The 12789-nt window shown below is 36.8% G+C and overlaps 1 protein-coding gene across 2 annotated transcripts; it reads right to left on the bottom strand.

The window, feature by feature from the left end:
* Nucleotides 1-202: 202 nt before the first annotated feature.
* LOC103718119 (mRNA turnover protein 4 homolog) lies at nucleotides 203-9223 on the bottom strand. Of its 2 annotated transcripts, none has more exons than XM_008806796.3 (8): nucleotides 9078-9223; nucleotides 7750-7915; nucleotides 7290-7380; nucleotides 7141-7199; nucleotides 6087-6147; nucleotides 3721-3811; nucleotides 3534-3610; nucleotides 203-627 (listed from the first exon to the last, which is right to left on the bottom strand). In XM_008806796.3, exons 1-8 carry the CDS (start codon nucleotides 9103-9105, stop codon nucleotides 511-513), a joined length of 690 nt encoding a protein of 229 aa, XP_008805018.2. In that variant the 5' UTR covers nucleotides 9106-9223; the 3' UTR covers nucleotides 203-510. The 2 variants fall into 2 exon arrangements, with proteins under 2 accessions (XP_008805018.2, XP_017701198.2); XM_017845709.3 differs by lacking the exon at nucleotides 9078-9223 and adding an exon at nucleotides 8028-8601.
* Between the last annotated feature and the right edge of the window lie 3566 nt (nucleotides 9224-12789).

Here is a 12789-nt window from a genome sequence, read left to right as displayed (position 1 = left end):
TGCATCAAATAAGATAAGGTCAGTTCCAAATTCCAGGTCCATGCGTGGATGACCCCACAGCAACGCAATCAAAGCCCGATAATATAATTGTTTTCTGACATTTCTCCGCCTAAGGATTTGAATCCGGTAGGCTGGGCCGAGGTGAGTTGCAGACATGTCCCCAGTCAATCCCAGGAGATCCCTCGGACAACTTGGCAAACAGTAGATGTAACATTTTTAACTTTTAAATCAGAATCGCTTCTTTCAATGATGCAAGATTACATCCCAATGGATGTCATGAAATCAACTTCCAAACAAAGCAGCTCACATCTTTATCTAAATGTTGGTGACACGGGGAAACAAAAATTGCACCACCAAACTTCGGCCGCCACTTGTATCACTGCCACTGCATACAAGTCGCATCTGAAAGATTCAACCCTTCCCTATAACAGACTTCAAATCACAAGGGCTCCGAAGACACACAAGGTGGGAGACGAGAGGTGAAATCACATCTTGGATCATGGATGGACCCTACGAGGATTCGACATCTGAAAGATCCAATCCTTCTCTATAGACTTCAAAATCATCGGGGTTCCAACGGCAGACAAGGTGGAGGCGGAAGGTGGCCATCTTGATTCCAAGCAAGCGCTGCAAAAAAGGGGGAAAAAGATCAAATCGTTAGATTAAGAAGAAATCAGATGTCATGACCAACATATGGTTTGGTTGAACTGAGAATTTGACCAGAAGTTTTAGTTGTTCAGATGTTCCAATACTACCAGACAATCTGTTTGAAGCAAATAAACTACTACATTTATCAGGAAATGAGGAAAGATTATAGCCTACGGAAACAACAGAAAACCATCAACCTAGAGCTACCAAGTCATGATGTTTAATCATCCTCTTAACAAACACAATTTTTATTTCCAAGGAAGAAAATGTGGACGAATCCATGTAATGTCTGTTACCTAAGCACTGACATATTCTTTATCCTCAACATTTGCTGCTAACAATGAAATCAAGTCCAGACTTTCCATGGGACCCACTTGCCGGGGACCAAGCAATAGCAGTGCAGAGGCTGTCGACAAGGTGAATTTCTACACTGCTGTACAATTAATATGAATAAACTTGTAAAAATGAGTTGACTCCCCCATACCAAGGTGGTGAGTGGTTTCATCTCCCCAAGTAACAGCTTTGAAGGAAAATTTTAGGAGCTAAATTAAGCAACTTCATGCATGCTAATTTCTGCCCTCATAATTTGGAAGGCAAGCAAGAATCCCCTATAGAAGATGCCTAAGAAATTCAGACAACTCAGAATCACACAAATCAAGATTGTACGAGAACAATAGAATTCCAAAATGATCAGGATATCTGGGGCATGTTTTGTGATTGCTTAAAAGAAACACCTTTGTGATACGGGACCCGTATTCCAGGGTGGTGGCAGCAGGTGGCTGCCAGTTGTTCGGCCCATCGGTTTCCAGGGCAGAGCTGCGAGCTGCCTGGGCGAGTTTTCGACATGCGAGGTAGGTGTTGCAGGCCGGCTCGATTGTCCTGGAAGGCGATTCGGCCACAGTTATCGGATGGATCCAGGAGAGGCTGAGGGATGAGAGCACAGACCACCGATATAGGGATGATAAGGAGGGATGGGGTGGCCGTCCAGGCCAAACATGTATTTAGAGGAGCCAATGGGGCAGCCGACTGGGTGACTGCCTTTGCAGCTCATCATTCAGGATACATCCTCTGGGCGGAGGAGGGGGAGTTGCCATTGGCACTCCGCGAGTTAGTGTTTTTTGACTTTATTGTGTGTATTCGTACACGTATTGTATGAAAACCCATTTTCAGCAAAAAAAAAAGAAAAAAAGAAACATCTTTGTAATTTTTAAAGCAAAAAAACACTTCTTAAAAAAATGAGTCTTCCTTATCTAAAAAGTGCTTGTCCAATAAGAAAAATTCCAAAAAATGCTTTTAGGATAGGCTAGAAAACTCTCTTCCAGCTTCTCCTTTTGTGAGAAGAACTTCATAAAAAGCAGAGACAACGCCAAGCACACCCTTACATGAGTTAAAGATAACAATATTTTTTACTCACAAAGGCTATGTTGAACTTTCACATTCATACTAACAGGATATCTTGGTGCCTCAAAATAGCAACTGAAGAAAAATACAGAATTGAAAAGATATTTTTACTTCACCCTGCATTGCTCAATGATAGCAAGTATTGCAACTTTTCTCCATAATTTTTGATAACAAATTATTAGCACCTTAGTGAAAATAAATATTTGATGCAATACAAGAAGGGATTACCGTTAATAATTTTCTTTGATTAGTTTTTCTACATGCTATTGACCTTTTTTCATTTTTTCAGTACTTTCTGGTAGAAGTTTAATGGCAGCGTGTCTTTGGGATTCAAGTCAACTGCCTTTTCAGGTATACTCAATGCACAAAACATGACTAAAAGCACCTTTACTTGTTTAGGAGCTTAATTCAGGCCCCTGATTTTCCAGTTCATAAGTTAGTTGATATTATTTTTTAACTTTCTGGACCTTTCAGGTTGAAAGCATCTAGAACGGAGGTAACCCGCCAAGAGGTCCCAGATTTTCCAGTTCCATAAGTTAGTTGATATTATTTTTAATTTTCTGGCCCTTTCAGGTTGAAAGCATCTAGAATGGAGGTAACCTCGCAAGAGGTGTCAGCCTTGAGTCAAGTGTATTGATACTCCAAAACAAATTTCAAAAACTTAAATGTGATCACCAAACCAGCAAATAAGTAAACATTCATGCATAAAGCCAGCAAAGTCGCTTCATGATATATCTGGGCATGGAATAACTATAAAATGTGCATGAAAGTCTTGCACTAGCACGCAAATCTAATTATGAATGTTAGCTTTACGAGTTAAACGCTGTCCCAAAATGTGGTGATATTGTAGTTATTTTTTCCTACCAAAAGTTGACGTAACATTGGTGAAGAAATTAACCTAAAAAGATTGTCGCAATTAGACCCCACCAAATCAAAAATAGGCGTGCCTTGGAGAATGATTTTCCTAGTAAAGCCTTTTAAAATATTCTACCTCTCACAAAGAAGGATAACCAAATTCATTTTCCAGACACGATACAAGCAACTTTGAGCAGGCTCATACTGTGCAAGCTACAAGAGCCTAAAAGAAAATTCAACACAAGGAACAATGCAATTATCTTAATGTAAATAAAATAAAATGACTTTAGTAAACAAAAACAATCATCAGCACAATTAACCATGCTTCTCAATAAATTTGTCAGAACAATCATTATCATTTATGTTAATAAAATCATACTAAAAATGAATTAGTCTGGTATGAAAGAAATCATGTAACAAACTTTAAAATACAATCACAAAATAGACAACTTTTATCATCAATCCGAAGAGAAATTCCTTCTGTAATTCCTTGATTTGCACAACATATTTCACATGATCTTGATTCTGGATTTTTATTTAATTGTGATAAAATTTGTATGGTTTAGTTTCTTCTTCCAGAAGACTATACAAAATTGAAAACTCAATAGATGACCGTACAAATCACATACCAATGTTCGAGCTGATTCAGGGGATAGGGGCTGCCCTTCTTCACACACAACAAAGTCGGAGACTAGCTCTATGGCTCCTGCTAGGAGAAAAGGTCAAAAATTCTTTCTTTTTCTTCATTCTTTTTCTTTTGCATGTATATGATGGCAGATGCAAGGCACAGATTATCATTCAATAGAAACTACAAACCTTTGTTCAAGCGAACTGGCAATCCCTGTTTGCGGATAAAAGGCTCCATTTCATGCGAGAATTGTTCCAATGGGCCTTCTTTTAGTTCCACCTGAAACAGATATACATTTAGTTGGTGCAGGTACTACTACAGGTCATGATAAGCAAGCACAAAAAAAATGAAGACCATTTCCAAATTCACTAGAAGACATAGAATTAACATCAGGATTTCTCACAAGACACAACCTTACAAGTCATTAACTACCAACATGCATCAATCTAAAGAAATCATTCAACTTCATAGTTGTTTGGCATGTGATATAAACGAATACTTCTAGAAGGATGCCTTTTACACGCCAATATAAATGAATATAAACAACTTCATAGTTGTTTGGACATATTCATCCCTTTTACACGCCAATGTAACTACCCCTCCTAAATTAATGATGCCTTATCCCCCCTCCCCCCAATGACCTGGCCTTACAAAATTGACAAGCACAGATTCCAAGTCACCAAAATATTGGCCCAAATTTCCTTCTGTGAGAAACCTCGTATATATAAGCTTTTAATTTCCTTCAATTCAAGCACCAACACACCTTGAAATTGAATTTTCAATCTTAGTATAATATATCATTAGCATACCATGTTGATACATGCACGGGACTCAATGCAGCCAATCCACTAATGTCCTCAATTATTTGTCCCATATCTAACTAAATAAAGGTTAGGGCAAAAATCTATAGCCTGTCCCATCCAGGTTAGTTAACCATTGTGCAATATATCAATGCATTTTTTATATTAGCAACTACATTGTTTCCAAGGTCAAATTAAAGAAGATAAATTGACTGTATGAAGAATTGGATGACCAAATGAAATTGCAACATTTAGAACTAGTTCCAACACCAGTTGCAAATCTGACGGAGCAATTTAATACTCAAGTATAACAAGGCAGTGTGAAAATACCAGCAGTAGTACCTCACATGACTTCAGGTTTTGAATGAAAGATTAAATTCTTAGACAAATATCAGGAGGAATCATATATATTTTCAAAAATTAAAGACTTTCAATAATCTTCTTAAAATGACAGTCCAACTGATGCAGCACCAGGAGAGATTCTTCATAATCACACTCACAAAGTCACTTTCAATTCAAAGGGATGTGAAGTCAAGAAGCTCATGTCACGAAAAAATGAGAGACCTGAGGAAAACCATGAGGGCTCTGATTTGTAATATCGGATGAATTCATTCAATTCGCATGCCAAATGACTGGTGAAGTTGAAAGATTTCTAAGATCGATGTGTTCAGATGTTGAATGACTTGTAGTGTTATAAAAGAACCAAAATTCAAGGACTACTTCAGTACTACTTCAGTAGCTCTATGGATGGTGCAAAAGGGTTTGCAACCCATCCACCATTCCCCCTCCCCTCAATGACCTGGCCTTACAAAACTGACAAGCACAGGCACCAAGTCACTAAAACATTCGCCCAAATTACTTTCTATGAGACACCTTGTAAATATAGCTTTTAATTTCCTTCAATTCAAGCACCATCCCACCTCCATAAAATCATGGAGCTAGAACAATTTAAATACACAAAAAAAAGGTCTGCAGAAATGCATATTTGATTCCCACCAATTGCCAGATATATTGCAGCCAAATCAGCCAAATATATTCCATGCTCCAAGGACTTGTTATTCATTTAAATCATATTCCTACTTAATATAAAAAGAAAAAACATATTAGGACAAGATACCAAGCAGTCTAGCTCCCTAATCTCTCTCTCTCTCTTTGCTCTCTTACCAGCGTAGCGAGTCCAATGATCCAATCTGTTTCTTCCATCTTTCCTAGTTTTGTGTATGGTTATTTACAATTCCATACAATATGCTATTTGATCCAAACTATTAAATCTTTAATTGTGAGATAAAAAATCTTTCTGGATAAGTCTGCATTAAGATTAATAGCCTTTAGATTGACTAAGTGTTTGATGACCATTACTCATTCCTACCAGTCTACCACCTTAAAGGGATCAATCTTGATTTACATACATAGCTAAAAATCGATCAAACCCAATAGAAAAGGTTCAATGAGAAGTGTGCAATCCAACTCATAAATTGACTGCATTCACATATGCACTTTTAAGCTTTACGATTATTGGTATTGAACAAAGACCAAGTTGACCCCCGGCAACCTACCTCAGCTCATGGTACTTAGGGCTGAGCACAAGTCTCTGGGTGGTGGTTGAACTAAGCCTAGGCCAAGGCTTTGACAATACAGGCTGAATCCATGTTTACGTTCAACCTAGCCCAACCACTCATGCAGATTCTCTAAATAATGGGTAGACATTAATAAAAAATAACAATAGCTTTTTACCAAGAATATTAATGTCAAACCTTTTCGGTTGCAATGCATCCTGTCCTTGCAAAATCATGTTCTTCAAATTTTTCAAATAACCTGCAAAAGACATTGAAACATAAACTCCACTCTCTACATTATGTAGAGTATTCAGGCCATAGTTTATGAATCAAATATATGCTTTCACCTTTCATTAAAGGAAAATATCCTTAAAAAATTAATAAAGTTCAATCACATCAAAAATATGCAGGCATGCAAAATTGTAAGAAAGTATGACTGCCAGAATGTTCACATGTAAATAACATATTATGCAATAAGAACAAATTAGCAAACTGTTCATTTAGTGGTAATGCCAACCTACGTTTACCAATCTAAACAGAAAAAAGTCTCCTTTGGCTTATCAAAAATCTCATTTAAGAATGTTTTCAACCCCATCAATTGAATTTAATTTACTTTCAGCAAGACCAAAGTTAGTTACATCAAAGCAATACTACTTTTAGTTATGATTCTCAATATAGTTCACCATGCTTTTAATAATCGCTTAAAAAAAAACTTAAGCAATAGAACATGCACATTCTAATTGCAATATCTATAACATTAAATTAAAACAAAAAATGGCTCCAAATTTGGAATTTGAAGTTTCCTATTCCTGCAAGGAATTACACCCTGTTTAAGCTATCATGAATTAAAGAATCTTCACAACCAAGTAATATTAACTATATGAAATGCTTACTACAGATAGATTTAGGTTAACTTACAATTCATTATATCAAAATGATGGTTGAAGAAAGATTAAACAATGATTGCATAAAGTTATAAGCAGAGATTACCAAAAAGAAAAAACCCTGCCAGTCCTAGTTTAAACATGATGAATCTAGAAGAATTAGCCTTATAGAAATGATAAAACATGCATGGTTAGCCTAAAAAACAAAATAAAAGCAATTCATGTACACTATATCTTGTAAGCATTGAAATAGAATAAAAAATCAGGATGATATTTTTCAAATTACAAAAAAAAGGCAACATGAATTTGTCTGGAAAAGTGAGGTTGAGCATCATTATCATGTGCAAACAAATGATAAAAGCAAATACCTTTGAACTTCCTCTTTTTCCAAATTAGTGAAGAAGAGTCCAGCATCCCCACGAAGACACTGAAAATAATATAAAAATTTTCATTAGCACAGTTAAGAATAGTAAAATTTCTTGATTGATGCAAGCAAATTTTTTTTTTAAAAAAAAACCTTAGAAAGTTTATGAATGCCCGGCTTGGCTTCATCAGCTACAGATCTGCCCAGGGAAACCTGCATGACTTTATTCGACCCAAGAAAAAATCTGCAGACAAGAGTTTAACAATGCATATTAATGACTCACATGTAGCAGAATGAGAGAATACACTAGTCAAGAACATCTTGATGAAACTACAGAATGTTTGTGGCCCTCCAGTTGAGAGGCAAATAAGTGGTAGTTTCGGTTAGGAACCAGCTAAAGTGGTTCTGAGCTTCCACAGAACTGAATAGGGGCTTACAGTGAGATTTAACTCAACTATAACATATATTTAATTCCTATTGAGTACAGAACAAGGAAAAGGTGTATGTCTATATCAAGTAATTAGGTTTGTAGTTGTTTTTACACATGAAGGGTCGAACTGCAGAAGCATGAAGCATGATATATTTTGAAGAAAAGAAAAGAAAAATCAAGTACCTGCTGCTAGATTTCAGCTGCTCCCTGAACTCCTTAAATTTCAGATTTCTCATGTTCTCAAAAGTGAAAACATAGGCAGAACTGTAATCCTCTAGTGCCTGCTTTATAGCATTCACTATCACTTCCTTATGCTCTCTGCCCTTTTTTCTTGCCTTGGACAATGTCACTGCATATCAAACATTGGAAAAACAATTATAACTTCCATGCAATAGAGGGGAAAGTGGGAAAACGAATTTAATAAGAACTCAATCTTTGCATATTCCATTTTCATGGCTGACCATGGACGACAGAAAGGTTGATGAGAGAGATGACTTATTTCTTTTGCCTCTGATGCAAGAACTCAGCTCCCCAAGGGATTAAAACAACAAGAAAAAGTAAAAGAAGCATCAAAGACACGAACAACATTGAAAAAAGGGAACAGTTAATTGAATTATGGCTAGTAGAATATTGTTGACTATTTATTATAGTCGGTCGATAATTGATTAATTTTTGATATAAACACCCAAAGAAGAAATTAATAATTATCCTTTTGCATACATTTATCTACAAGAATAGAGCCTTAGATATGGGGCACGTGCAAAACCAAAGGGAATTGAATCAGTTATAACTGAAAAGATCAGCCTTAACCGGAGCCAGTGTAAAGATTGAAAAAACTACATCTAAGTGTGCATGGTCTCTTACAAGCCATAGAACATTTGAATCCTTATTGTCCTCACAGGGCACACTTAACCACAGAATCCCTTGTAAGTACACAGGAGCGCCAGTGTCATACTTTTGAACCAAATTTCCCCAAATAGTGATCAAATTAACTCCCATATGACTTTTTTTCTTAGACCTTACATCTCTTATCTCCTCATCCCAAAAGTCGGAGGTGAGAATCATGAAAAACAAAAGGCCAACCCCCCCCCAAAAAAAATCCGTTCCTAAGGACGACCCTTCTAGTTTACTCATTTCTTCTTTTTTTTTTCCTTATAACACCAACTTAGAACAGATTTTGCCCTGTTCATTATCACAATTTGTTGAAATCGAACCCAGGTTTCCAACAAGGTCGTGAAACAACAAGGAGTTCCAAGTTCCAAAATTTCCGACAAGATGCTACGTCAAACAACATACACAGATTCTGCATGAACGATTTCAGATGGATCTTCAGAAGAAGTTACTCCAGTACCATATATTCAAACAACAATAATTCTAGGACTACAAAAATACTTGGATGTTAATGATCAGATCCAAAAGGAACCACAAATCAAGCCACAGGCCTTCAAATCTCCACATAAAAGAGCACAAAAAATGAAAAAGACAAGGTTCGACGATCCCAAATATCTCACCAGGTCGGTTGCGTTTGGATTTCGGCATCCTCTTCTTGTTAGATTGACCGTCTGCCGCGCTTGCTGCTGCTGCTGCTGCTGCTTCGAAATAACGGCGGCCTTCTGCTACCTCTCCTTGGAAGGGGTTTAGTCTAGGGTTTTTCGACGCGCTTATAATTAGGGCACAACGCAATGCGTGCCGAATCCGGATATGGAACCGTGGCTCAATTGGGCTGGGCCGAGTCGGCGGGCCCACTTATACGGGCTGAAATAAACTTTGGATAAAAAGGCCGGGATGCTGGGCAATCGGCCAACCTGATATGCCTCCGTAATTGTTCGGGCCAATACGTAACCATTCCCAATAATGCAAATAAAACAGCGCATTTGAATTGCCTCTGTCCAAATGCCCCAAAAAATACTTCCAATTGTTTTTGTTGGAACCACAAATGCTGCCTTTCTTTTTTATTTTTTTTGCACGGATATCCATCTATAAATTTAAATTTACGTAAATATTTTTTTAAAATTTATATTTAGTTTTGTACCTTCATAAAATACTATTTTTACACAAATGCTCTTAATATAACGGTTCTTCTAACATCGTTAATAAAAACCATATTTTTTAATTAAAAAGTAAAATAAAATTTTGAAATTACTTTTTTGTCATCCATCGCGATAGTCTTACAATGTTTTTTTAACACATATACTCATTAAGAGTATTTTAGTTATTTTAATTTGAAACCGTCAATTTTTTAACGGCATTAAATGGCGTAGGTATATATATGCAAAAATAAAAAAAAATAAAAAAGAAAGATAAAATAGTACAAAAGTGTTCTACAAATGTATACATATAAATATCAATTTTGAAAGGATATGCATGCAAAATTCGATAGCTAAGAAAATATTCATAAATAAAAAAAAAAACTTCTTCCAATTATATCAGTAACATTTCTCGTTCATGTCCAAGGAGCCGGTTGCCTGCGGACTCATCTACCTTCACAATGCCAGAGGATAACAGTTCTATCAGTGTTCCCTTCTAAACTCTTCGCTTTTGTCCCTTGTGTATCTCAAGATGTGCCTACAGACTTCTCTACCTTGATGATGCCAGAAAATGATGGTTTGGTTGGGGAATCAGGAGAAGCTGCTGCGGATAATGGCTCTTTCTGCAGGGAAGCTGGCATTCCTGGAAGTTCCTGACTGGGATATTTTGGATCAATCGGTATTTAGTGCAGGTGAGGGGAGAAAAGGACAAGGGTACGCAAACCAAGTATAAATTGTGGTAGGATGCAAGATAATGTTTCATTCAAATTTCAAACATAGTTCAGCATGACAAAAAACTTATTCATCAGATACAATCATTTGGGGTTTGGCTCCCAAATGAGTTGAAAACCTCGCTTAGTAGATCCTCAAAGAAGCAACAGAACTCCTGAGAAATTGGCTGCTATGAAAGCCAAGCTTCTTCACAAGAATCAGTTTCGAGGAAGATGAACGAAGTGACTCTATAGAATCAAAAAATGATGTGATTATTGCTGACTCTAGACGTTCCCAAGTTTTCAGAGTCATGTTGCTGGATTTAAAGAAGCAACGCTCAATGCCTAATTAAGTTGTTCTAAATCAAAACCTATAGTTTCTTTTTTTTCTGCAAGAATTAGTTTAAAGGATGCCAAACCCCGCAACTCTATAGAACAGAAAGTGAAAATTGCTCCTATTATTGCTGACCGCTGGAACAGCATCCTCCCCAGTTTCTGCAGTCATTATGGGAAAACAGGCAAACATACTCAAAGAAACATGCTTAGCAAAGTTCAAAGCAGATTTGTATAGTGAATAATCTCTCCCTCAAAGAAGTTCTATTAATTTAGAGATCAATCCATTTGAGGCAGCAAAACCCAATGAAAGCACCAAGAAAAGAAAAATATACCAAGTCTGCATCTTTATTATGCTTAGGTCAAACCTTTTAATATCTTTTCTCGCAACTTCCATATGTATTATCTTTGGTCCTCCCCTCCACTTTATACATTCTTCAACAAAGATCAAAAAACATTTCCTTACTTGAGTCCCCTCAGATCTGTTACAGAAGAATTACAATATTTAAAGCTCATATTTATCCTTCTTGGCAATTCGAGATCTACAAGTTATCATAAAATCTGCTTGCTTTATTTTTAGAAGCTTGTTTCGAGGGCCAATGATTCTTTATTTATGATCCCTGCCAATTTATTTTTAGCAATACTAGATTTTTCCCAGGAGCGTTTGCCACTAGAAATCTCAATAGTAGTTACAGATCTCTAAGTGCAATTATGCACTAAATTAAAGATAATGCTAGTAGAGGCTAAAACAGGTTTCATGTCTTGGTAAGGGTTAATATATTGGCCATAAGAGTTCATGTTACAATTAGCCGCAACATAAACCCTAATAAATAACCTTTAAACTATGATTTTTCTTGGAAGAGCTAGCGAAGGTCATGTTCGAGCAACATCTAATCTTGTTGTTAAGGGTTAATATATTGTTCCTTAAATTGTCCTAGAACATTGCTCGTAAGTTCTAGCCCTGAGATAGCAACGATCAACCCAGGGCATATATAATTCTTTGTTCCCCAGTCAATGCAAAAAGAAGGCAGGAAAAGAGAGAAAAAAGTGAGCAACAATTATTGAATTAATGAACAATTACAGCAAGCCGGTGCTAGAAATAATGACGATTCGGTTAATTGTGGGGAGTATTAGCAATGTTGAATACTCAAAGTTGGTTGTATTTTACCTTTCATATACCCTACATGATCTGAATGTTGATACATTGTAAATTTAAATATATATATATATATATATAATATTACAAATAAATAATAAAATTTATAATATTATAGGTATTACAAAATATTCATAATAGGCTTGTGTAATTTTGTGAAGGTTGCTTCCAGCCCAACACTTGATGGGCCCACACTCACATCCACTAGTCCAACCCAAGATAAACTTATTGGGTCGAGCTAGGCGGGGCGATTTGACGATCAATAATTCTCAGGCTCAGAAACTGTCCCCCTGAGTGATTCCACCCATCTCCACCACGTGACTGGCGACCGACAAAAGTACTCAATTGCCAACCCTAAATTTGTTCTGGTCCGACCCTTTGACTAAGCTAGTCTTTTCTTCTCCCACAAAACTTGGTCTCGCCTCCCTAACTAGAAACTATACAGATTGGTGGTATATACCTTCCAAGATTCAATGGACATGAAAACTATACATACAAACATACAAACGTACAAATATAATATATATATATATATATATATATTATGTATATGTATACACTGAACACACATACACGCCCTACAAGAGTGGGACACATTTCAATAAAGCTATCTATAAGGTAACAGTTTCTCATCTATACATCCAACTTCTGAAATCATGAATTGGAATGATTGCCCTTGCCACTTCCCCTCGATGAAAGCAAACCTCCAATGGATGAGCTCGTAGCGCTACATAGTACATCGTCCGCTGGTTTATCTCCTACAATGACTGACACGAGGCGTAGCAGTTCTGAAGGTCTTTTGTTTTTTTTTTAGGTGGGGCACAATAGCGGACGCAGATTTGAGCCATGGCTGCAAACTTGACAGCTAACAAGTTGGCCTCGTACTGAAAACATATATGCTGTCCTTCTCTGCATTATTGCAGCCCGTCTTTTCCTTTTCTCCTCGATTCATGAGCTTGGATTCCATCCAAGATGGTGGACCCCACTTCTCACCCTC

Source organism: Phoenix dactylifera, chromosome 3, assembly GCF_009389715.1.
Source record: "Phoenix dactylifera cultivar Barhee BC4 chromosome 3, palm_55x_up_171113_PBpolish2nd_filt_p, whole genome shotgun sequence".
In the NCBI taxonomy this organism is placed as follows: Eukaryota; Viridiplantae; Streptophyta; class Magnoliopsida; order Arecales; family Arecaceae; genus Phoenix; species Phoenix dactylifera.
The sequence above is the reverse complement of the archived record's forward strand: the minus strand, read 5'-3'. Positions and strand labels throughout refer to the sequence as shown.